At 42.8% G+C, this 27,581-nt stretch overlaps 1 protein-coding gene across 2 annotated transcripts; it reads left to right on the forward strand.

Annotated features, from left to right (window-relative positions):
• The first annotated feature begins 1,526 nt into the window (after positions 1 to 1,526).
• LOC128711970 (solute carrier family 66 member 2) lies at positions 1,527 to 19,847 on the forward strand. Of its 2 annotated transcripts, XM_053806862.1 has the most exons (6): positions 1,527 to 1,729; positions 11,694 to 11,830; positions 13,275 to 13,520; positions 19,291 to 19,455; positions 19,527 to 19,681; positions 19,764 to 19,847. In XM_053806862.1, exons 1-6 carry the CDS (start codon positions 1,527 to 1,529, stop codon positions 19,845 to 19,847), a joined length of 990 nt encoding a protein of 329 aa, XP_053662837.1. The 2 variants fall into 2 exon arrangements, with proteins under 2 accessions (XP_053662837.1, XP_053662838.1); XM_053806863.1 differs by lacking the exon at positions 13,275 to 13,520.
• Positions 19,848 to 27,581: the final 7,734 nt, after the last annotated feature.

Raw genomic sequence — 27,581 nt, forward strand, 5'->3', positions numbered from 1 at the left:
AAACTACTTGAACGTTTGGTGTAGTACGCAAATGTTTAGGACTTTCCCAGAGTTTTCATTTCCCAGCGAAGGAACTTGCTGTTCAAGTAACACAAAACAAGCAATAAAGTTTAAGGTGAAAACACGGCTCGGAAAAGCCATACCCCCGTCATCCATGTCGCGTTGTGTCGGTGTGCTAAAAATACGTTCCCATACTCCGAAAAACCTGTGAGTGATCTTTCCTTTCCTGTGTGTCTTTTTTTGGTGTGTTGCTTCATCGTTCCACCGTGGTGAACGTGATTTTCGCTCCGTGAAAGTCGCCGACCGCGTCACTCCGGTGATGATGGACTCGCTTTTCCTTCCCGACGCATGAAACAAACACTGACCCACAACCATACAACGCTTACTAATCGGCAAATCGGCCAACGAGGAAACGAGGCCAAAGAAAGTCATCTGCACCAAAGCAAGGGAAAATGAAGAGAGCCAACGAGGGACGCTGGTACGTTACGCTCTCGCGGAAAAGGTCTGCGAACCAAATCGGCAACACTTGTGGGTGCGACTTGGTGTTCATTTGAACGTACCGGCATCGATGGTTGATGGAAAAGTGTTTGGTTTCACGGGTAAAGGGTTGGGTGGTGTTGGACCAAGTGTCGGGTTAAAGGCGACGTGGAATTAATCTTGCGTGTTTACTTTTCCTCCCCAGCCTTTGTATAAAGTTCCCGTCCTAACTCACGTGTGTTATCAGTGTTCCGGGAGTGAAGGCTAAAATAGACCGAATGAAGAAAAAAACAGTTTTCACATCGTAATCACTGTAGTAAGTTTCAAATCAATCCACCCTGAAAGAGTTTGTGTCGTTGGTGAACGAAAGAGGGCCCTGTTTCACTGAGACACAGCTTCTATCACACAAAGGGAAGCGATAGAGTGTCGTCAAGCAACCGTGTCAAGGCGGCTCGTGTAATGCTGTCGTACATCATTCCACTGTCTCCATGGGGTGAGCTTGACCACCATCTTCAGCGAACGAACGAACAAAGTAGTCTACGATTTTGTGGTTTATAGTGAAACGCACGGGAAAACAGCTCCGTGCGTCCAAGATCAAGACATCGAACGTAAACAAAATAAAGACAGTGACACAAAATCAAGCCTGTCCTTCCAGTGGGACAGCAATTCTTCGTTTCAAGATCTACGTCCTTATCGTCGTTCCCACAAGAAGCAGGAAAAGGATTTAGCACCTCAAGACACCGGATACGGAGCAGACGATGCAAACGCCCGGAGGCTGCAAAGCGTTTACCAGGGTGCAACTCCTTTACCAGCAGCTTACCACCTTCGCCGGCTCTTCAATGAAACGTCCAGAGCGGATGGACACCGGAGCCTGTGCGATGCTATAATAAATAGCCACCATTCTTTTGCTTTGTAAAACAACGTCTTCTCAAACATCGTCGGGCGGCAAATCGAAGGGCGGAACGATTGTGTTTAGGAGAGATCGGACACAAACCACGGGTCACCCCGGGTACATGGTTGGAGGACGACATTAAAAACAGGCTTGCGCGATGGATTGGATTATTAACGATGAGCTTGGGCTCACGGTGGGCCATCTGGTTGGGTGGACGTCTGCATCGTTCATGGTCGTCGGAGGAGTGTTGCCGTACATTCCGCAATACCGGCAAATCAAACAGACGCAAGACCCGGAAGGGTTCTCCCTCCACGTTTGCCTTGCACTTCTAGTGGCCAACACACTGCGAATTCTCTTCTGGTAAGTAGCCGTTTTAGGTAGTTTCGTTAATCTGTTTCCCAATATAAGTTGTAGGCGGCAGCATTATGTCACTGGCTCAAACTCTCCAACCGGCAGAACGAAACGCTTTTAGCGTACCGTGAGGATTAACAAATGGGTGGTGAAAGTATTTGGTGACAACCTTCTTTATAATCCCGCTTTGACTTTTTGTGTACCACAAATCGATCGATCCTGTCGTCGGTTTGTGGCTTCCGGAGAGAATACATAATATTCCTTTAACCTTGCAAGGACACAAATTTGAAGCACCAACCAAACGGCCACGCTATCGGAATGTCTGACCTTTCGGGCACCCACGAAAAATGGTGCCCGGCCCATTTGTTGTATTAAAATTAGAAAGGTAACATTCCGTTGGCTCGGGAAAACGTCCGGATGTCCGCCGAAGAAGCGATGTGGTTGTGGCTTTGGTGAGGTTTAATAAAAAGCGAACGAAATATCGCATCAGATAACACCCAACAGCCCAACCCCAATAGTCCCAACAACCGTTTCGCATGTCGTTACGGCTATCTTTCGGCCCATGCATTCGAGTCTGACCTGAGCCATCTTTCGTCTTATCGCAGGCATTTCGTTTGGGTTGGTCTACTCCAAGCCCTTCCAGGATGATGAAATGGAATGTATAGATAGGTGTTTGTACGGTCATCCTATAAGCCGATTCGATTGTTTATCGTTTGACTTAATGCGTGAATAAGTAGAGTAAAATCGAACATAATGCTAACCGTGCCGCAATGGCTGCTTAATATGGTCCCGATTTACTCTGACTACCAACCCAAGGGGTAATTAAATTACTTAGTTTATTTATCATTATTAATTATTATTTATAACGTAAACAGAAGCTTAACAGCTGTTGAAGAACTCGTAAATAAGAAGGTTGAATCACAATTACAATAATCTTTTGTTGTATTGACACAACAATGACCATTGTGTTTGGTGTTGGTACTTCCAACAACGGATATTATCTTTGGGACTTTTTGCTAGAATATAACTATACTTTATTATTTACAGATAGAACGTTTTTGTTATTCCGCCCATAAAAAGCACAGCAAACACAATGAATCAACTGGTTGATCATCAAATATGCTTACTCACACTTTATCGCCATGTCTACTCGGAGGACCACACTCACACTCTCGGAGGAGCAGGGTCACACGATAGGCACTCGATTGCGAAAGCTGCCACCACACCTCGATAATAGCTGACGATAAGTTGAAAATGAGCGCGATAAGACCAAGGGACCACAGAAACTAGTCCAACTAACCACCGATAGCGGGCATGTTGGATGGGAAATGCAACAAACAAAAATTCCTTCCGCAATCCCGCTCGCGGGAGGTGTGTGGGACGCAAGCAAAAGAAAATACTCCTCAGCTAAACGCTGCCCTTGCGATGAGATGGGAGTGGAGAGTTAGTACGATCGAACGGTGCGGCAATACGCACGGTAGCACCGCCGCGGAAGGTTGGATTACGAGGTGTTAAAACAAATGGAAACAAACGCAATAAGCACAATTGCGCGCACATCAACATCCAACATGGACGCAAATTACTGCGCCCCGTCGTGTTTGTATGTGTGGCGATGTAAGTGCGGATGCGAATACCTTCGCCCGGATAGGCAGAAGGTGCAAATAATAGTGCCGGCCAACGTGCAAAACGTGCGAGCAAATTTGCATACGCTGCCTGTCTACGGCTGCGAACGTGTTGAAGTTCATTCGGGGCCCGGAAAAGGGATAGATCCGATTGTTGGTAGGCCGGGCCGATAACCGGACGATCAATGGGAGATTTTGGGGCGTGTAGAATAATGCATGATGCACCAGTAATAAGACGAATTGGTTTAGAATGATTCTACTTGTTTTGAAACAGTTTGAATTTGGAAGTTTTAGTGTAAACGATAATTAATCGATAAACAAACTACAATGTTTTGTTATTAGCTATCTTCTAATATGAGTTTAAACAGTTGTAAATCCCCTATTTAATTTAACAGTATTCTAGATCAGATGGTATTCTAATGGGAGCTACTGCTAATGGGAGGTTTGAACTGAACCTCTATTTAAAAGATTCATGAACGCTATAAGACACGTGAATTATTCAATATTTGTAACCTCCAGCTTTTCCGTCTTGCATCCCCGCTTCGCTCATGCCTCTAAGGGGCACTGATCCGCCACTGCTCTGAGGATTCATGGATCTTTTGAGAGTTTATTTCTGATTTGAATGACTCCTCACTAAAGATTCAAATGAATGACTCTTCTCGAAATAATTATTAGACACAACACTAATTCTGAGCGCTCTTGAGCTAGCCAACCTCCGTGAACAACCCGTTCCCTCTCGACCCAATATAATTAAACGTAGGCCTGGTTATTTTAATTGCGAAGTGCAAGAACAAGTTAATCTTTAATTTATTTGACTTTAAGTCCTGAAATTCAAATAGAATACAAAAAAAAATAGCAATTGGATTTCAAAAATAGTTGTATAGGTATTATCTTCTTTATCAATATATTTTCACTTCCTCTTGTAGCATTATTTCAGAACGAACCTCGATTGAATTTATAATATTCGCTGACGTTTATTTCGCACAACTTAACGCTTAATTGCACTAACAAACCATTGACGTTGATGATAACCCCGTAATGAGTTGCATGAAATGTACGCCCACCTATTCGTCGGCTACCCCATTTCGCCGATAGTTTCCCAGCCCGGCAACAGCTGATCGAAAATTCCGAGTGCGGCCGGGCGGTAGCCAAATCGATAACACACAACACCCATCCGTAGCGTACCGGACGGAGGTTTGATTTCGGATCGTTTCTCACCCAGTCTGGCCTCGAATTCGCAATGAAGGTGAGGTGAGGAATAACGTTGGGCAGCGCAGCTCGATGGTGAATAGCTGATTTTGGACGTCGTGGAAACGTGATAAAATGTACAACCTGCCTTACGCAAACCGTTTCGCTTCACGCAAAAGCAAAGCCAAAGAGTATTAGGTATGACTGTTTTTTTGTTTTGCATTCTGCATGTGTGCGCGTTTGGTAGAGTATTATTCATCGCTGGTGGAAAAGCTACAAGGCACAAATGTTCAGAAATTGAAGACGGAAAGGTGCATAGCACGTGCTAATGCGTGAATTGCCAATACTTGTAGGGGGCCAATGCTATCACTGGCCACCATTGCTTGCTTCCGTTTCTTTGCACCTTTTACCGTGGACCTTTCCTTTTGAGTGCCTGTGAATGGTCAGAATGTGGTGTTCAGTGCAAAAATCTTACCTTTTCTACTGTTTACTGTAGCTTCTATTTGCTACAAGTCACCGTATTCGTCTTTCTTTAATATGTATTGATTTATTTTTTCCTTACTCTTACTCTGCCCACCTTACGACCTTCTACCGCTTCAACTTACCTGAAAGTTTGCAAAGTTCTAGGGAAGCGTAGACGCTGACCAGGACATGCCTATGCCATGGGCAAGAGCGCGGTAAACTGTCTTGTTTTTCCGGTCGGGCAGGTCGGGAACGTGGTATTTTGTGAGGAAGAACCTTTTCATCGCACGAATGCGGTTGCTAGAGAAGGAGTACCTTAAAAACACTTACTTCACTAATGACATTACGGGGTTGGCTTCAAAGCGAAGGAATTTGCACGTGTCCAATCTTGATAGTAAAGTAGATAAACGAAAGGATTATTTAGCCTTCATGGCCAATAATAATAATTGTTAGGTACAAAAAAAAATGTTATATGATTTTGTATTGGTATTCTTTCTTATGATACAATCCATTGACCAATTGACGACTAATGTAGGGTTTGAAAGAGACTGCTAATGAAGCTTCACAGCTGTCAATTGTGCTAGAAGTGATGGGCGTTATGTTGGCCTTTTCCATAACTCAACGAATGTTCCCGGATTGTCTGGGCGTTAATTGAGAAAATCTATATGTTCATTCCATTTTTTACACTTGTGCGAGAGCCTCTGATAGGTGACAAGAAGTATGGCACGCATGAATAAATCATGTTTGCCGGATGCTTTATCGTCTGTAATTGTGTTCATCGTTGGGAAAGGACTATTTTACGCTTGTTTGTTCGATATGTTGTCACTAGTGAACAAATTGTTTTCTTAAATGTTATGTTAACATCCCGACGATTGGTTGTATTCATCAGGAATCATATTTTTTGTTCGAAATGTATCGGCTGCAATGCTTCTAGGTAGATAAAAAGTTGGTTGTGCTCGTTGGTTAAACTTGTGTAATATATGTGTATTTGCCGTGACTCTCGGCTGCCAAACTCGATAAGACACTGTATTTTCAGCTTGTATCGTAAGACCGGTGACGTGAAATATCGGTCCCAAAACCAGGGAAAAGTTTGTTCTCGGCGTCTGCTAGTTGAGTGGGACTGAATCATGGCTAGCACAACCTCGAGCGCGCTCCTGTCAAACCAGTTTTCGTGATCTCATCAACCGTCGCTTCTGTGATCATGCATGGGGCTGAATTCATGGTCAAAGCCAAGATTATGATGAACTCTTCGAACGACACCGTATCCGTACGTAATGTTCGGAGAGAACACGCTTCCATCAGTTTCCTTTTAAAGGCATGAGCGGTGTGGTTGTGTTGTTGTTGTTGCTTTATTTACAAACTAACTGTTGCCATCATCGCCATCGATGCAGTTGTCATAATCAAACGATGACTACACGCGAACGAAAAAGTTTGTTGAAGGAGCGTACGATACAATGCATTAGTTTGCATTCCGTATGTGGAAAGTATAACCATCTGCGAAGTTTTATTTTCAAATTGCTGTATAATTGAGTGCGGTTGTCTAAAATTGCCGTCAGATATTGTTCATGTTACACTATAAGACAGAAGAAAACATATTAAAACAAATTCCAATGATAAATTCTGTTAAAACAGATCAATTATTCTCATAAACAAAACTATTGTTTTAGCAATTATTATTTGGAGCTCAAAATTTTCATCAACTCTAACAGCAACTCGTTTCAATTAGCGAAAAACTTTTACCATTAAAAGTTAATAATATGCTCACGGTAGAACCAAAGTAGCAAATACAGTATTCTTTCCTGTCCAACATGCTCACACAGCCCGGTGACACAAAGTTCATTAGTGATTTACTAAGTTTCGCCCAGAATTGAATTTTACCACAGAGTCCTGGTCGAAAGTAAATTCAATTTCAGTTTCACCCGGCTACCACGTGACATGTCTAGGGAGAGAGGCTGCAAATTGGGGGAAAAAATGGCACTACGCTCCACATCGGCCGACAGTACGCCTGTTTGCTTGCAATACATCGATTACCGCCGCTTGGTCGATGCCAACGCAATTTGTCGTTTAGATGATTTGTACTACGGAAAAAAGGGGGAAAAAATTGTTCGGGCACAGACGCCCACTAACAGTTTATTGGAGCGTGCCTGCAGTTTAAACGTAACAGTTGCTGGCAGTGCGCTGTGGGTGTGTATCGGATGGTCGGTCAGTGGTCGGACAGACGTGTAACACGATGCACGAGCGAGATGATGGATAAAGTGGCCAGCTGATTGCTGCTGAACAGATGAACCAATTAGAAATGTTGCTCCGTCCTGAGTTGGGGGTTGACGAGGTGATAAGAGTGGCATCGGCACGTGGTGCACATCACGCAATGGTAGGAGTTGATACAGACCAGGTACTAATTACAGGTGACATGAGTTGCCAAAAAGGCTGTAACATCCGTTGCTAGAACAAGTAACTGAGCTACAGAAAAAGAACTCTGCAGGACCGCTTGATGAGTTAATTCCAACAAAATTACAAAACACATGTTTCGTACATTCGTCTACCTACACATAATTTGCTCCCAAAGCCAAATATTTATGATGGTTCAGATGGTGTCGGATAAGGTACCATCTTCCAAGTGTTGCGGCATGCTAATAAATCGTTCAAAACGATCTTACTTATCAAAGATTTCGTAAGTCACACTGGGTATATACCAGCAGCGCGATGTAGATGCAGCTGTCTGAATGGTAATACACCTTCCAGCTACGTAAGTCCACATAAATGGAGCCGTCTTCTTAGCTATTTTATTATTCATTGCCCTCGCTCTGTCTCGCCTCACACTGCTTAATATATTCGCAGTCAAGTCCGCCGAGCGGCTGGAACCTCCGGGGGTCTACTTCCTAGCGCAACAACCCCCATCCCCCGAACCGTTTAAGAATGATTAACTTAGTTTGCTTAGTGCTGCTGGGTTAAATTTTATTGCTCGTTGATATGATAACAGCGTATAATGTCGTTATTTTATACCCAAGGCACGTATGCAAGACGCTTTGAAGTTCTGCGAATTTCTAATTTAATTCCCAAATTCAATCGAATTTTTATCTATGAATTGAGGGGTTGCATGTTGCTTCAGAACCACCGTGGGCTATTGATTCATTCATTCGGTTGATTCAATTTATTCTGACAACGATATTTGCCGTTTGCGAAGTCCGTCCGTACTTGTGACTACGATCAGCATAAATGTAAAATCGTTATAAATTTATAAACTTGCTCTCTGTGTCAGTGTTACTAAATTTCAGTTAGCTGAAGACAACACAACGTTTTACTTAGCTATTTTTTTAGCACCAAACAATAAACTTGTCATAATTTAGTCTTTAAACTCTTTTGGACTTTCTTAAGCCTCCAATTTAAGCTGGCGCAAGTATTCCTACATTGAACTATACTTTCTCTCCCAGGGACAAACAAGCTCGTTCAGCTTTATCCTTCCTTTCGTGGGTACAGTTTTTATTGGCGGTACGGCACACAGCCAACAGAGTCCCCATTGCACTCGATGCGACATTGACCGCGAATCAACAGTCTATTCGTGCGTGCATTCGTATTTGCTGTGGCACCGTTTAGTTCATCGTTCCACAAATCCCAGGGCTAGAAATCCTTCCATATCATTATTGCTTGGCAAAGTGTCTATCGACTTGCTCGCAACCGAAGCGTCCATCTTTCTTTCCCTTTCGACGGGGTTTCTCGATTGCAGTAGTTGACGGTTGGTTTAAGTGAAGCTACATATGCGCTAATCCTCCCAACGGGGAGAAAAGCAACGACGGAATTCCGGAGGTCACGGAATTAAATCATAAAAAAACATAACATGGCCTAGCTGTAATTCAGCTCAATTGGATAACAGGAGCACCTCGTTGTAGAATGCAGAAGCAGTTGCTTGACTCTTTTTTTTTTGTTCGTTTATCCGAGTTTAGAACTGGAAACTCTCGTCAAGGTAGAAGTTTTCGAATGGAGTTTGGTCGACAGAAGTTCTCTCTGGTTGTCATTATTGAGTTTGCAGCATCTTCCCGTTGACTTTCTCTGTGAATTATAGGGCGAACTTCTAATTGGCTTATTTCTTCAGAGCTTTTGTCAGACGGCAGTAAGGTAAGTAAGGCAGTTGGTAGAAGTTTTCGGTGCTCGATAGCACACCAAAAAATGCTTTAAACGAGAGGTACGGATGAAGTTATCTTTTGCGTATGACCCTGTTGACTTGTTGCGCCCCGAGCTGATAAAGATTGGGCAGACAGTATTACCCATCTGACGGTGGACTTGACCTACATTAAATTTGAAGGATGGAATAAGCGCAGAAATTGATTCTATTTCCATCAGCGACTGTCATCTGTGCGATATAGACCCTTCTGCAATGAGGTCTCCTCATTCCTACATAGTCTTCCATGTGTAGGAAGCGCAAAGGAATCTAAAACTGAGCAAAAATGAAATACACCCAGTAGCGAACGATAAGTTGACCAACGTCTTCAAGAGATGCCTACGGCTTATCGTCTAGCGGCAGTTCTCTCCGCGTTGATTTGCTCAAGTCATCAAGATTTATTATTGATTGTTTGCTCACCCTCGAATGGTCGCCTGGACGCAAATGCACGGATACGAACCGTTGTCACTGATAAGCATTACAAACAGACCTTTTTGCGGGGATTTGTGAAGACGCGTCCACGACGCCAGTCGTACAGCTGATTGCAAGCGCTTTACTTCGCCATAGTGTACTACCCACAGTATGCTTGTTTGGCCAGCTGCTTATCTAGGTGAATAATTTGATATAAGTACTATGTATTTTTGCTAATATATGTGTGGTAATGTCACTCTTACGAATAGCTTCAAACGGATCCCAACTCAGACAAAAACTAAAAAAATGTGTTTTACTCTAACAACTTACTCTAACGGTTTGATGTAGTTTACCCAAACTAAAACTAAAATATATTCTATTTGTTAATATAAATCGTATGTGTATTTAACAGTAAAAATATTGGCATCTAACTTTCACGAACTTATCGTCATTAAAATTCTCGTTTTCTGATGTAAGATATGTGTACGGGCAGCGAGTTTGGCATCATCGATCCAACAAAGGTGAAATAAAACGAAGCCTTTAGATTGTTTACCTACGCATTCCTTTTCGATAACAAAAATGGAAACCATTCTTCAGGAACTAAAGAGGGAGTTGACGATTAGTGCGAGTAAAGCATGTGGTATAAAAGTTAAATTATATCCCGAATTAAATTATTAAAATTTTAATTGTGAATTTGATACTTAATTAGCACTAGGTCAAAATATTCACTCCATCACTGATGTTAGAATCAACAAACACACTTTTTTTTGTAAATAAAACAGTGCTGGCCCAATTATTTCTTGAGACACATATAAATCCCAACAACCGTGTTGTATGCCGTGTTGTGTGGACGGTGGAAAATCGATATAAATAACTGCGCTAAAAATCCACTGTATGGAATGAAGGGACCATCCAACCAAAGCAAGGTTAAAATTCACAGTTCACCGTTGGCGAAAATATCTCACGGAGCGGGTGTCACCATCATATGGTTGCCTGTCTAACTTACCTGTCCCCTGCAACCGTGCCGTGCGAGAAGTAAAGAGTGTCACTAAGAAAACCGCCACAGCGAGGCCGGAACACGGAATCGGAAGCAAACGTATGTGCAAAATGTGTGAAGTGTTTTCGGTGTTTGACTTCCACTTTACAGTGAATTTTCTCTACCGTACACCAGGGCACGAGACCGGCTGATGACCTAAAAATAAACCATCTGCAAATCATAAACGTACGAACTCTATCTAGGTTTGTGCCAATCTTCTGCTAAAGCTGCAACACGAAAGTCATTAAATTTGTACTATGTTTCGGTTTGCAAGCGTTCTTGAAATGCTCGTCAGAATACTTTTTAGAGACAGATCTCGTGTGTACGACCGTGTTTCGTTGCCGAATGCTGTGGTGGGAAACTGGCTCGATGCATTCTGTTAAATTAGTTGTGATAGCAGTGAGTGTGCGGCTGCGGTGCAATGCATTTTCCACCTGTCAATGTAACGTAATGCATTTTGTATGTTCATGCCAAGTAAGTTGAGTAGCACACATTCCATGTGTCATTTTGGAAAATGAAGTTGAGCATCATCCATTACGATTCTAGGCATGCAAAATAGTAGATTTATCTTCAAGCATCTATTTCTCTGAGTTTATGTTAAGTTTCTTTTAAGTTTACAATCAATGAAATTTATATAATTTTCTGATAAATCATACATATTGTTGTTGTTGGAATCAGTGAGAATTAATTACTTTTTCTTTTTTATAAAAATACATAGGATTAGAAATGAGTTTTTTTAAAGTTAGAGTTAATTTAACCTAAATTTTAGTCAATAAATTAAGAACTATCAAATAACCGTCAAAGTTAATTGACCTATGGGTAGATGGTCCTAGCAAAGTCGGGTAATTTGTTCCGATGAGTCTGCGCTGAGATTACAACCAAAGAGACTGAATGTAAAAATCTTATGATTAATTAATCCCTTTCTCTGCAGTATCTTCTCAAGATAAAGTGTCCCGCACACAAAAAGATTATTAATCCCGAATGGCATATTATAAAGACTCAAAAGCGGATTTGAAACATGTAACTCCATTCCGGCTTGGTAGCTAAGAACCTCGATTGATAATTAATTATGCATTTTCCGTCTTTTTCCCTTTGCAGGTTTTCCAGCCGCTACGAGCTTCCATTGCTGGTGCAGAGTGTGGTGATGAACATAACCATGTTCCTGATGATACACCTGTGCGTGAAGGTGCGCCGGAACAATGCGATCATGCGTATGCGGGAGCGTGTCTTTTCAGGTCAGTAGTGCAGCGCTAACACAATGCACCTTCTGCATCGCTGCAAGGGCAGTCGAACGCAGGCGAATGCTTCCCTTTCCTATATTACCGACTCCTTCCGCTATACCGTTCGGTACCGCATCCTACCACGGATGGGGCCGCAGCAGCAGCAGTGGCCCCAGCTTTATCCCAAGGTGGTTTTTCGCTTCAGCGGCGCTATCGGTACCGCATTACACGCAGCGCAGTGCTCGAAAGCGGTACGGGTACAAAAGACTACCAGATCCCTGATGAGCAGGAGCTTAGTCGCGGTCGTCTGGTTCCGGCGGAATACCTTGTTAGAGCAGGCAACAAAGCACACAACCCGGCACAAAACCTACACACGCGGCGGTTGTGCGCTGGAAACGTTCTCCATTTCTTTGGTCTAGTTTTTTTCTCCCCCCCCCCCCCCCCGAACAGCTTGACAGAAACGGTTTTCAATCGAAGCTTGCAAACACTCTACCCCGTGAGACTAACTCCTGTTACAGGGCACAGTAGAAAGTAGCATTTCGCTTTTGCATCAACCAGCATAATTTTGCACTGCTTTAGCTGCACGACGCTTTCCTACAAGGTTAAACGTATTCTAGCGGGGTTCAATGTGTTTGTTGTTGATTTGGACGCGATTGTCCTTGTGGGAAACGAATTCATTTTTTTCGTTGCAGTTCTAGCGTCTTGCGCTTAGAATGGTATGTCTTTCATGTTAGTGGATGGAATGAGGTTAGTAGTGTTTTCATTTGCAAAGTTGCAACTGGTGCAGATGTTGTTCTCCTTTGAGGAACTGTGCGAAAGATGCTACAAAACGGCGTTGTAGCCAGAAAATGTGATGGATATTCGAGTATTTTCGAGTAGTTCGCACAATTTATGGTAAAAATTATTCATGTTCGGTTGGAAAAATTGTGCTGCAAAAGCTTATAAACTAATATGCATGGCTTATAGCGCTATCAGATACCCTCAAGTGGAGGAACCTTGAACAATAGGGTACTTGAAGATATGAAAGCAGACATTGTGCATAATGCCCGTGAACCCGCACCACATATTTATCTAGCCCATGCTTACTTACTTGAGCAAAATCTCATCAATCAGCATTTTGTTTAGCTTTCCTCTTCTGTTAGCTCGACGATCTGTCCCGTGCCTTGTTAGCAAAATCCGTTTCAGCCAGTGTATCATTAGTTCACATTGCAGCCGTTCGTAGCATAACCCCAAACGCACTTGAAGCTCCCCAAACACATCCCGTAAGCGTGCGGCACTCAATTGCTCACTCTACCCTCGCTCCGTGCTTTCCTAGGGCCGTAGAATGTCCCTTTTCGTAACGGCAATGCTTCGATAATTCCTGAGAGTGCTTTACGAGTGCTCAAAAACGATGATATACTTTTTCCTTTGCAAAAACAACAAAAAAAAATCACCACGGTATCTCAACCACTGTCAACAGGAACGGACGGGGTCGTTAGCGAGGTGCTCGGCAAGAGTGGTGAAGGTGGTGTAATTAACATACGCAGATCATCGAGCACCAATCTCACTGCGGCGGCCGCCGGTGCCAATGCAGCGACAACGGTCACGGCCAATCTCAGCAACACCACCAGCATCGGTATCGGATCGGCCCTGGTAACGCAACCGCCGGACGTTGGTGGGCAGTCAAGAACGCTGAAGAAATCGCGATCTCGTCACTATATCCTGGGTACGTCCGGGGAAGAACCATAGGCTTGATGTTGTTGTACACGTACTCCACTCATTCGATGTGTAAATTCCGCACACACATCATTCATGCCCCGATTGTATGTAGTGCTAGGGTGCACACGGAACCTACCTCCTCACTACTAACGTACCAAAGTAGATAAGGAATAACATTTGATTCACGTTACATATTAACCTCATCTGCCGAGCGACGAGTGGGAGAACACCACCTTATCATCATTATTTACACTTGTGGATTTTATGTTGACGTTAAATGTTTGTCCAATGCGTTGTTTGTTGAAGGTCGATATTCCATATTCCCTCGTTTATGCTGTAAATCATTTAATTGAATTCAATGCCTGAAATAAGTTGCAATATCCAAGAGAAATGTAACAGTATCATCATACAAACGTTATTAATTGTATGCCTGTCTTTAAAGGAAGGTCCTTAAACAGGCACTCACCTATGTTGGTGAATTTAAGGTCGATATTTTTAACGTACTTATGTTGCGTGATTTCGCCGAAAAACAGCTGACGTAACTTTGATTCCCCAAGGGAAACGAACGTACACGAAACTTTTACTTCAGAGCATACATATCTAAGCGTCCTTCACTATCATAAGACCCATCGGCCGCTTTTAACATAGACTGAAGCACTTTTCGATTAGCCTGCCACCAACAGGCCATGGTTTTTACAAAGATTTCCAATCAGCTGCGCTTACTTTCTTTCCCTAAGCCACCTTTCTATAGGAGTGCTTCCAGTGAGCGACTTCACATTTCCGTCAATCGTCAATAGTGGTGACTGGGGAAGGACTCGAAAAAGTGTTTTTCTTATCGAGTCCTTTTCACTAATTTAAGTGTTTCGGCTATTCCCAAGGGCTTACCAACATTGTTAAAGGTCGTTTCGGTAGGTCTCTATTCTTAGCGAAAGACCTTCGAATGGGAGGAGCAGTAGGTGGATTGTAACGAATGGACCCTTTCCCTTCTCCCTCGGGATTCTCTAGCCTGTGTTTGACGCATTTTCGCGTTGCGTGTACAGTGAGAATATTTATTCCGAACCGTGGTCGTACTGCCGGGGGCTGTTTTGGTAGGAGAATGTAACTCCTAGTTCTAGCATCCGTTAGGCAAACGGGTAAATTCCGTCGAGCTTTCCCAACGACAACAAAAAAACACTAAATATACTGACGTCACCGACGCGTATGTGCTTTTCTCGCTAAAAATATACGAAAAAGTTTTAGTCTGGTAACTTAATGCGTAGACGGCAAAAACGCACGAGTTTCTGGAGCCAATTAAATGCAATAGCTCCACGAGCTGTTGATTAATGTCCGTTTCATGTTTCTTAACTGTTCCTTAAGTGAGGAATAACGGTCAGATAGCGAATTGTTTCCTGACAATAATTTTCCTTAATTAGTTGTGTGCAATACCCAAGCTTTGATTAGCTAATTACGCCCTATCCACCGTTCAGTAAAGTGTTGGTAAAAGTTTAACCTGACTGAGGTTATCCCGTCTGGAGCTGGGCAGAGCTTGATAAAGTTGAAGGTCACGATGAACTTTTCACGGGTACCCGGGTTTCGTCTCCCTGGATGATATTTATTGCTGCACATGAATGCATGTACCCTTTAAAGACCATTACGGCATGGAATATTCCAATAGTTTGAAGCGCTATGTACATCATGTCCTGTTTCAACGAATGTTGGCCGACATCCAAGGTGAATGTATACTTTGCCCCACAACATTGTAGGTTGCATATTGAAATATATAACAAATACGAATACGGAGACTTTGTAAATGTGACCAAAAACCCCGGAAAAGTTCCCCGGCTCATCATGCTCTCACCTATGAGCCAGTGTTTTGCAAGCCGACTTACATTTACCATGCATGCATGAAATCGCACCACAGTGAGCCGAACTGAGCTTTTCGTGACATTTAGGGGAAGGACAAGCCATCGTCTATTTGTTGTATCGAATGCTCTAGCGCGAGCCTGTCCCCATCCTTGGATCGACATCCAGGTGGGTTCGCATAAATTTTAAAGAGTTATGTACCGAATGCTTGCTTTGCGTTGTCGCTGGTAATGTTTAGCTTTTGTACTTTTGTTCCGCTTACTGTGGATACATAGCGCGGCGAACGATTCATGTGCTAAATATCCCTGCCAGCTACGGAATAATCACCAGCTGTTATTGTTGGCGTATGGTGTGTGGCTCAATGATAATAGCTAGCTCGTGTGCCACAAGACTACGCAGCGCTACGAACATTGAAATGTTTCAGCAAACGTTGGCCAACCTGGGTGGAATGATTGAATAAATTTACGATCTCGGGAAACCAACTCTTTTTCCACTGCAAAAAAAAAAGTTATAACGTTTTCCACAGAATAGTGTAAAAGCTTTGCAGTTAAGTTTGCTGTGTGCTGTTTGAGGCGACTTCACCTATTCCACAGTCAGCTGAAAAGAAGACTCCTTCTTGACTACACTAAGCGAATATCAACAGTTTCTTTTGTACTACCAACTACTACAGCCAAAAGGGCTCAATGGCGTTTAGACCGTGGTAGGGAAAAAGGCTAGCAGATTCGCTGTTGAGTCGGTCAACGTAAAGCAATCCGAGAGCATACATGTTCCATGCAAACAGTGACTTTATTTTGAACGTTGCGTAACTCGTTAAAGGACGGTACACAAAAGGCTGACACCGCTATACATTCGCTATAGAATAGGAAAAGAGTTTTCCATAACAGAGTTATTAATAGAATAGTTGGGAGAAGTGCAATTGATATGTCATTTTTTTTTCCTACTAGAATCATGTAACAAGGTCACTTTAACTATTGGCTGGTGAGATATTTTATAGAATTTCAGTGTTATTGAACTATTTGATCATATTTTTCTTAAGTATTTGTTTATTTATATGTGTTAACATAAAACATAAACATAAACCTCATCTTAATCCCTTACGATGTTGCACCCTTACATGTCCTTTGAATTGGCAGTAAAGGTCACTTTTCTCAATAAAATCAAGATCAATATACAACAGCACACGCGCCCACATGACGATAAGCAACCATCGATCATTGGAGCAAGCGAACGTAATCGAAAACCATACATCCTTTTTTTTTTGGGGGCAGGAGTCACCGGGCCCGGGCAGGCCCGGAACAATATGTTCCACCCGAATAATGAAACGGATGTGGTAACCTTAAAAAAGCTATCAACTTTACCAAGCACAATGCGGGTTCGGTAAAGGTCGTGAAAGTTTCCTTACCAGGAACCTTTTTCCTTGGCCTTTCCGCCGTTCGTTGGTTCCGACCGGAAATTTCGATCCAATCGTTATAAGACAACAAATGTTAGCTTAAATCGCTTCTCGCGTGAAGAAAAGCATAAATCCTAAACAAGGAAGTCACTTTGTTGGTACAAGAAATCATCGTGAATGTGTGTGCCTTTGTTTATGGGCGCGGCAAAGTAAATCATTATGCTGCGGTTTTGGTACACTAATCCTTGCCCGTAAGGCTGCTTAGAAGCGTCCACGTTAAGCGCTTTTCCCCCCTGGCTGACAGCTGCAGGGCAAGTGTAGAACTTTCAGCATTATTCAAAGCTTCAATCAAAGTCTCCCATCACGGTTGGACATGTTGCTTAACGCGTGGTAACAATGTTTCGGTGGTATTTTGTTATTTTCCTCTCCCATTTTTTTATAGCGCATTTTCCACCAATCACGTCAATCAGTTCCGGTCGCTGACATAAAACAGGAAGCAGAGCTTTTCTCACGCTCACAGCACTGGTGGTGCGCTTTAACTGTAAACCTCATTAGTTTTATTGAATTGGTTGGAAGTTTGTGTGGCGATGGCAAATTATCGGGGCCCGTTGGTGGAGTGAATATTTTTTTTTTACAACATCCCCAAATGCCATCGATAGAACCAGATAAAGGCAAACGCATGTTGGGCTCTCGCCGTCATCAATCAAGCATTCGTTTAATGATGTCACCGTGGCTGTGAAGTTGAATCGAAGGTGGACGGTCAAAATCACAAATTCGCGGGGCTAATGATGGGCTGAAAATAGGTGGATAAACCAACAGACAGATAGAACGGTCGGTATCTCCCTAATGCTTTTCACTTTCTTACCGGTCTCACACATATTGACAGATTGATAAAATTAATAGCGTTGGATTTGGGTTTGGCTCGACCGTCCTACTGCTGGGGAAGGCTATAAAAGGTCAATTCCATTTCGTGCTATATTTGTGAACGCTGTACGCATCCATCCCTTTATCAGACTGGACTGGGAGTTCCCAAACCGGGGATCATGAGTAGTGTGTGATCCTTTCACTTGGAATGTAATTTTATGTGATCTTGCCATCGGTTTCGATTAGATTGGAATTCATAGGAATTTTTTTTTTTGCATTTCTTCGTCAGTATCATTACTAGCTGTTAAAAATCTTTAACCGATCAAACGAATTAATATTATTTGCTGGGAAGGGCAATTACATGTCTGTTGTATTATCCTTATTGGTTTCAATTCCATCATCTTTCCATAAAATCTGAGCTGTGCAATATTGGAAGCAATTCCAAAATAGTGCTTCATTGCCTTTACGCTTTAGAACATTAATTTTGCTATCTTCGGGATTATCACCATGACTTACTGATACTACATCCATTTCAATTTATTGCTTGTTATTGTATACTACCTCGTCCATTGGGACCATTTCCGCGCACGCAGATCTGACAATCCTTTTTTTATTATTGGAACAACAAATATCTAGTATTTCATCGAGGTTTCTTATTGCAATTGAAGGAGATGGGTTGGGAAACTATCCTATCTTAGTCTGACTATCCCGCCAAGGATAAATAGTTTGTAGTGCCTCGGAAACAGAAGACTTGCCGAGAGTCTTTGGTACGAAGTTCTGAAGGGATTTTGTACCGGTAAGCTCTTGTAAAGTCAGCCGCGAGTACCACTGGAACTACTGAACCACCTTCATCAATACTAACCGCACGATTAGGCATCAAAGCACGTGCCCGACATGGTGAATTCCAAACTATCATTCATTCGTTTTGACATTCATAAAGTAAATAGTAATAATGTTCGTTACTGCCACGCCTGCATTGTGGGTCTCTATGGTTCAACTTACTATCCATCACGATGGCAGCCACGTTATGGTTGTTGAATATATTCACCAACAAATAGGGAAGCACTAGCCATAGGAAAATAATCCCATTTACAGCAAAACGCCTGTGTATTGCGTGCGGGAGTTCTTTATTTTTGTACATCTGCAAATGAACATAGGAGAAAAAGGGAAAATAATCAGTCCCTTCGTTGACGTGCCCTGGCTGTGATTAAAAATTAGCTTCATTTGTTGGCGCGCAGCAAAAGATTGCGCGTGTTTCGCGCGAAAGGAATTTTACGATGCTAGTTTGCATGTTTTGTGCGCCATCCCCTTTTTCATTCTCGAAGACCCCGACATTAGTAACTGTCGGCCAGTGACTGTCTGTGTGAGTGTGTTTGTGTGTGTATGTCTTTCATCATGTTAAGTGTATTACTTAATGTTACGTATGGTTCAATATCTTATTCTTTGCAACGATCATATTATATGCGCTCCATCCCCATTGTCACAACGACCAAATGCATATATCCACTGTCCTCTGTTTCTCATCCGCAAGCTGTCATTTAAAGGATTAAGTCTAACAGACCTCATTTTATTTTGCAGAAAATCATGTATCACTTAAAAAAATAATCAAAACTAAACCATTCAATCCTATGCTTTACGATTTCTTTGATTTTGCTACCTTTCACCCATGGGGATGCAACAGACTTCGATTCGCGTTACTTCTGGCAGTGGACGGATTTCCAGTCGTACCTCGATTTTATGCTCGTCGTATGGGCAGTCGGTGCTGTCATCACGTATCTGATGCTTTCCGTTACCTGGTTCATGGAGACAATCGGCTTCCTAGCCGTCTTTACCGAGGCAATGTTAGGTGAGTGCTGAAATGAGTGTGAATTGTACATGATTCAAACGATTTTATTCACCTTCAACATATACTTGCAGGCCTTCCACAGTTTGTAAGGAACTATAAAAATAAATCTACGCATGGGATGAGCATCTGCATGGTGATCATGTGGACTGCTGGTGATATGTTTAAGACTGGTTACTTTATTTTAAGACATGCACCCACACAATTCTGGATTTGCGGTACGCTGCAGGTAAGCGGTCGCAAATAAATGACCAAGTAATGCTAGTTATGGGACATTAGATTGACAAGGTTTTTTTTAAACTCCATTTCAGGTCAGCTTAGATCTTGCTATATTGCTGCAGGTCTACATTTATCGTAAGAATCCCGCGCCACGTAATGCGCATCGCGGCGATTAGCAGTTTGCCCCCCAAAATATAACTATTCAAGGCAACGTAAATAACAACAACAGTAACAAGAACAGTATCCATTCGCATCGAAATCATTCGTCAATTCGTAGCAGTTGTGGCAGGACGGTCGAACAGCAACACTCGCTAGGCAGTCCGGGCAATGGCTGTACGCTACTCTCTTCACCCGATTCGCACGATACCGCCCCCATTCTTCCGGGTCGTCGTGATGTGGGAGTCGGTTGCAATCGACTCCTGGGGCTGGCACCTTTGGCAACGGCATGCACCTCATCAGCCGCGTCTTCCTTCTATAACAGTATGCTTGGGGCAGAATGTTCCATTTCGTTGCGTTCGCGCGATCGCAGCTCCTTAACACCGGGCCGGAACAGTCAGACGACGGTTGGTAAAGGTAATCGGCTCGCCACACGGTTTCAGCACTCCAAATCGCACTCGATTGCGTCGTCACCTCGCGAAACAACTCCGGTACGCAATTCGGCTGTAATCAGTGTGCGGGGTGGATCAGAAAAGTTTAGCGATCGTCAAAAAACTGCTTCCCTACCATTGCCCAAGCGACGGCAACTTAGTCTAAGTGCCCAAGAAACAACCAATTTAGGCGGAGAGGAATGCAACGATCACAACATCAGCGACGAGCATCAACCTCCCTCACACATGCAGCTGCCAATGGAAGAAACGTACAACGGCAGCTCGTTTGCGGGTGATAATTGTTCATTCGACACTGCAACCTCCGGTTTATGTGGCCCTCAGCAAGCGCGTGACTCAAGTTGCACACTTAACAGCAATAGCTACAAAGAACAGTACATTCTAGGCTGTGGTCATTACCGTAGCAATCTGAAGCATTATGATGCACTTTTGGCCGGTGGTGGTTGTGTGACGGAGTTGCGCAAGGACGACGATGTCGACGGCTTGGCTATGGTAGAATTTAGTGAACGGAAAGGACACCTCAACTCGTCGACCAACAAATCAGAATCGGAATGTGCCGATAGAGATAAAGCGGCCAATGAGAGGATTGCGACCGTACAACCGAAGACACACCATTATCCGACCAATGCAAAATCGCTCGAGGACATCTTATGACGACACGCATCACTGGCCTTCTGGCCAGTGATGAACGTAGATCAAATCCGACGTCTGGAGCAGCATCACAATCGGTGGCAACAGCCCACTGTATCGACCATATCCACTATAAACAATGAATCTCGCACGATGAGGTCAGTTGAAACGCAAACCGACCAGCTCGATGGTATAAGCGCTTGTTGTTGCGGCGAGGATGCGGCCAGTGTGTCTGGAATGGTGCCTGATCTGGGTCACGACGACGAAGAGGAAGAGAAGCCATTCGTACCTAGTAAAGGGCGTTCTATCGAAACGGATAATTGCTCGCAACATGAAGAAGAAATGTTCCAGAGAGATGGGCAGGGGGCGATGAATGGTCGTTCGGAGGATTCAATACAGATCCGCAGCGAACCGGAGCTGAAGTCAATTGCTGTTAAGCTAGACAGTGAACCGGATGAGGACGATGAGGATGAAATCGAGCAGGAGGACGATGAAGCTGTGGAGCGATCACGCCGAGTACGTTTGGTCGCAGCAAACAACATGTTCAATTTCAACAAGCTTGAAATTCTGAACGAACGATCCTGCTCCGCCAGCGGCAGTAGTGAAGGCGGTAGCCAACGTGCCAACATCACCGTGCCCACACTGCTTCGATCATCTTCCGGGGGTGGCACCAGTATGAGCGATAGCAATCGTAATTTGTGCGAAAATGAAGCAACCGTTGCCGTAGACGACGCTTTCGCGGCAGCTGCCAGTGCTAATGAGCAGCTCAAGCAGCGTGACGTGGACACGGGTCCGACACCGACATCTGCCGTGACCGGTATTAAAGGTTTTGGCCCACGGCTTGATTCTCTCGATGCTATTTTCATTCAGGAAAGCCCGGAAGTAATTTTATAGCAGAGGCCAGCGTTAACCTTCCTTCGCTTAACTTCGATGGCCTTATGAAGAGAAGAATCGACCAAAGAACAAATTGTAGAGAAGCTAATGGAAAATGTGTATGCTATCTTACTAGTAGCGAACTAACAACGGAAACACACGAAGTAAGCGAATGGTAAAACAGTTCATAACCAAAACACCGTAAACTGCACTTGAATAGAATCATATTTTTGGGGGGTTTTTAAGCTAACAAACAAACACGTTCAATACAACGTCTGTGGCAAGTTGTTTTCCTCTCTTTCTCTGCGGAAGGAAAGTTGAAATCGGCTGTGCGGCAGCATTATTTATCGAAACGTGTATACATAAACTACCGTGTAAGAGATTGTATAAAATATTAGCAAAGACAGAGACTTTATTTTTGTAGTAATAGTTTTTCAACGGCAAATTGTATCATTAGTCATTAGGTTTAATCTTCTCGCGAGTAAATGATAGACCGAGCGAGAGAATGAGTTAGTTTTACGTTTCCGTACCACCACCAAATATTAGCTCCAACAATCAGCAGAATCATTTTTGCTTCCGCGTGTGACAAAAAAGTGTTCTTTCCATGGTGGCAACATGCAAATTATTCAGAGAAAAGGCGTGAATCATTATCTCTATAGCTGAATTAATCCTTCTCTCAAGCGTACGGTGTAAAACATCGGACTGTTTTGAAAGGGAAAACTGTACTGCACCGCACGATGATGTGCGCTTATGGTTTTTCTATAAAAAAATCTAGCTTAGTTGAGAATGAAATAAGATCGGAATGGTTAAATAGCTTAAAATCCAGACTCCTAATGAAATGGGTGTTATGTGTCGTTTGTTTCATTTCTCATTGTCTTTGATTGTCGATTTTGGTTTGAGGTGTTGATTTTGCAGTAGAAAAATCAGTTTCTCGGTGGTATGTTTTTTGTTTGTTTGTGGTTTGTTTATTGTTGTTTGTAGAGTGAAGAAAAGAAAAGCCTAAAAAACCGCTAGCCGGTAGGACAGCAATTAATGTAACCAATCACACAATGGAATCATACTGCACTATAATCAATACTTCGCGGTACACTTAACGCTACTTCCATACGATGGGCAATAAAAGAAGACATAGGAAATAATAATTTAAAACTCGAACTAGAAAAGCATAATACACACGGGTACGTTGCATCGAAACGTTGAAGTTGTCTAGTAAAGATCAGTGGTATGTGTAATCTAAATCTTCCCTCGCTGTACGAAACGCAACGGATACCAACGCAAAACAGTTTCTAAACTAGACGTATTCTTTGTTTTTTACCCAGTTTCCGATGTCGCGGAATGTGCACCTTACATTCATAACAGCGAACCAGCATTGGCTATTGGGCATGCAAAGGGTCCTATAATTTGCACACTGTGTCGTATTTAAAATGAACGATATATCATTCAATCAACTAAAACCATCGGACTTTCGAACTCAAAATAAGCAATCAGCATAGGAAAGAAGGTTTGTTTGCAGTGTAAAAAGTTGGACAAATGAAATGTGTACTATCCACATAATCGACAGTATACTATAGTAATGGAAAGATGAAGCAATGCAAGAAATCAGCCAAGTGCCATCTGTTTTAATTGTACTATTGTTTCAGTTTCCTATATATACTTATTAACATATTTTCAAACCATGGTCCAAATGGAAGTATGCTAAAGTATGCATAAAGATATAGATAATTGACAAGAGCCGGGGAATGGGATGAAACTAATACACTTAAAACCACTGCAATGTAACTGATTACATTCTATTGCCTTTTAAACGAAACGATACTAGAAGAGACTTGAGTGTGATGAAGTGAAGGAAGCAAACCAACTATCTACAAACTGTAATTAGGGGCAAATCAACCCATTGCCGTTGGGAACATGTTTTAGCGTACATGGTGTTGGACCACCGACAACGTTGCATATGCATTTCGGTTCAAATCGAATTAAGCTATCGTGTGGAGCATGTATCGATCAGTTTTGTAAATGCGTAAACACTGTTGTGTTTGTTAAAAAGCATCCTATTTTTGAGTAGCGTAATTGATACGACATTGCTTTTTTTTCTCGTTGTCACCATTGTTCCGTTGGCTGTAAAAATTGTAAGCCAAAGTTTAACATCACAATAGTAAGTTGATGGCAGCCTGACCAAATCATATTTTTCTTCCTCGAGATCCTGTTTCAAATGCATGTGTATAAGCAAAACACGTACCAGACATGTATAGTGATAGTTGACGGCGATACATGATAAGATGAGAGAGGAACTGGAAAAAAGAAGCAGAATGTGAATGAAAGTAAAATGCGTAATAAACGGAAAGCGGATGAATATAAACGAAAAAAAAACCAACGAAACTATTTGTTTTAGAAAGAATTATTCACACGACTGACCTTGATAATTATTATTGATATGAAACGATAATCCACAAAACATAAACCACATTGTTGTCTTCTGAAACACTCTCTTGATTGCTGACTTTTCTCAACTTACGTACAATTATATTCGATTCATATCAGAAGAGTTAATCCAGCACGCTGGAAAACTTATGAACCCGGTTCAAAAATACAAAATTTGGGAAATCTTAGGCCGGGTCGAGTCACAGTCATTCAAACTAGAATTTAAAAAAAATCATATTATCTAAAATTCTAATCATATTGTTTGAAAGTAAACGTAAAAGTAATTGTAAAACCCGTTAGAATTTTGCATATTTCAAAAGAAGTTTAAACAGTAAAGCGTTTTATTTTAAAAAGCCTTTTGGGGACACATCCTGATGGAGTCGCCTGGTGTTGAAACTTCTTACCGCTTTGAAACGCTTTTTAAGCTTTAGATAAGCTGCCTGAGAAAAGCTTTATAAAAAGCTTACAAACGTTCCAACCTCCATCTGTGTGATATAAGGAATCTCATATATGTCATACGTCTGATCAAATGTGTTTTATCTTATTATTGTCAACGTTGCAGCGCTGATGCAGATTTTACTTTAAACCCTTGTGTTGGTTGTCCTTTTATGAATAAGTAGGTACAAGAAAATATTTTAAATCTAACAACAACTTATCGTTATGAATCTTAAAAAGGGTTTATTCATTACGAAGAGTTCCTTCTATCTTACATATTTTCTATTAAATTAAGTAACATCCTGAAGTAATTTAATTTTTTATCAAATTGACAAACATATTTTGACGCCCGGCCATGGTTCGTCGTACCCATGGTGAAAATGGCGGATCGTGCTTCTGCCATGCTGTCGCTCGGGTTCCGATTCGAAACGATTCGCCATTCGGATGCCCAAGGAGCAATTGCGAAGTAGGTACAAAGCGAAAGATTGACCGTATTTGGGCCGAACAGCAGGATTGTTCGGCCCATCGAGCGGGTGTGAAAAGAAGGAGGAAGGAACGAGGAAAGGGGCCGTGCGGGTGAATGGCTTTCATTCTCTCGCCACAGCGGTGATGGAAGCGGTCTCGCGGTCAAAAACTCTTTATTATTTTTTCAGATTCGTTGCAAATATTTAATTTTAAACACATTTTGGTTTTTGGTTGGAAATTAAATCACTTAACAACAAGCGAGTATGGAGATTTTCCGTTACAATTAGCTGACGGAAAACAGTTTGACAAACACGTGGCTCCGTTTGTGTTGGGGAATAGAAATTCAGGACAGTGTGTTTCATAGCCTGCCTTTCTTTAATGCTCATTTATCAAACAGACGACTCAAACAAGATTCGTAGTACGAATCTTCTGCTTTTTGACAACTAATCAAGACAATTTGTCACAGAAAATTGACCTTATAATATCATAACCAAGAGCCGCACGGTGTGTGGAGTTAGTCGGTGTGGCAACTGGTAGTTGCGGGGTAACAATTGTTCCTTGGGTGCTCCACGCGTCGACCGTCCGCGTAGGGTACGGCCAGCGCGAATGCACACCGAACGGACAAGTTTGTGTCGAACTGTGGTTGTGTTTGGATCGTCGCGCTGCCGCGGATCAGATCACACGCAGTGTACAGAGCTGGTTTCAAAAGGAAGAACGCGTAGCAAAACAAAACGTGAGTGAGTGAATCGGTGAGGGTGTGGAAGGAAATTACAATATCGAATTGACGACGTGTGTAAAGGTGGCGTCCGTTTTGCACCGGTTTTTAGCAGCACCACTGCACTACTGTAATTTATGAGTGCAGTTCGATTGAAGGCTCGTAGTGACGGTGTTTTTGTTGTAGTGTGTGAAAAGTGTTAACATTAAATATTGTGTGCCATTTATTGGGAATTATTAGAGTGCAATGTGAAAGTGATTGTTAATGAAAAGAGCGCGTGTCAATTTAAAGAAAGGATGGGCAACAACGGTTTCTCACTGAAATGAATTTACACTGCCGGGTTAAGAAATCTTTTACATAAAAAACAGTTTAAAAATGATATTCTCCAAACCGCAATTGATCGAAGTTAAGGTGTAAACACGAGTGACGCATCAGCGAGCCCGACCAAGTAGAACGAAGGTCAGCCAAAAAGCTCATTTTATCAGGTTGTGTATCGATGTTGCGAAAGTTAGACAGCTGATTCGGGTGGCTGACACGTACCAAGGTTACGGGATTATCACTTTCGGTGCATTTTTATATACTGGCTGTGTGAATAGTTGGCAACGTGGCGCAAGGACACCTACCGATGGGATCGATCCTTCCACTGGTCCCACTTTTGTTTTGTACGAGCTATCCCTTACCCAATCCCCAACAACAACAAAGTGTATCGTTCGGTGACCTAATATTGGTGCAGAAAAAATACATCCCGATGCACCGGGGTTGCAGTGTAAACAGTATGAAATCCCGGCCGGTTGCACCTACTTGCCACAGGTGCAAATTGTGTGTGCACGGCCGAATGCAAATAAAATAAAACACACAAAATCCCCATCCCTACGTGTGTGTGATAGGACGGTGCACCGGTTCGCTCGTACCGCTCTTATCACGGCGCCAAATGGTGCCCGGAAGTCGACGACCGGGTCCGCCGGTTTAGTGCCGGTGGCGACTGGAACGGATAATAAGCAGCTGCAATAATTCTCATCTTTCTGCCCGGTTTGAGCACCCGGGTGCTCCATCTTCGTGCCGATAGTGCTTTAGAGCTTATGAAGGGGGGGTGGGAATCCCATCCCCCTCCACCGGGGGAAGGTTTGTTGTTTTATGCCATCGCAATTCTTCCACCGATGGGAGCACCTTGAAGCAAAAGGTAAGATTTGCATAGACGTTTATCTGTGGTTTGAAGAAGAAATCTACCGCTGGAATGGGTTTTGCTGCCGGTTATGAGGTGACCTCTATAGGTGCAAGGGGTGGTACAGCTTTTCCTCGCCCGTTGTGATGTCGCGACGGTGATGAAAGTTTCCTTCCCGAGCAAGTGCAGTCAAGTGATTAATAAAACTGATCAATAAGACACAATCAGCAGCGAGCGCACTCGACGGGTGCGCTCGTTTTATGACCCGAGGCTACGACCTCGGTGCAATGTAATGTCTATTGATTGCTGGTGCTCTGGTGGTCAATTGTGGGGGGAGGGGGGAAGGCAATTGATTGATGAACGCCTGCTAGCGGATCATCAAATAGGTCATCGGTCGCACACGGGATAAGATTCCAATGCGGACCGATATGGAGCTAAATTATATCATTACATTGAATCATTTTCCCTTTGGAGTTTTTCTGTTTTTGCATTATGGATGAGTTGAAACAAACAACGTAACAAAAATCCCCTCCCCGGTAAGATGTAGCTTAAGTTATCAAAATCCGGTTACTAGATTGAAGTCGAAAGGGAAGCAAAAACCAACGGC

Source organism: Anopheles marshallii, chromosome 3 (assembly GCF_943734725.1).
Source record: "Anopheles marshallii chromosome 3, idAnoMarsDA_429_01, whole genome shotgun sequence".
NCBI lineage: Eukaryota > Metazoa > Arthropoda > Insecta > Diptera > Culicidae > Anopheles > Anopheles marshallii.

Coding starts and splice junctions, on each gene's coding strand:
- LOC128711970 (XM_053806862.1), top strand. CDS start 1,527: ATGGATTGGATTATTAACGATGAGCTTGGGCTCACGGTGGGCCATCTG. Junction 13,521..19,290: donor ATCTCGTCACTATATCCTGG/GTACGTCCGGGG, acceptor GGGATGCAACAG/ACTTCGATTCGCGTTACTTC. Junction 19,682..19,763: donor GGATTTGCGGTACGCTGCAG/GTAAGCGGTCGC, acceptor ACTCCATTTCAG/GTCAGCTTAGATCTTGCTAT.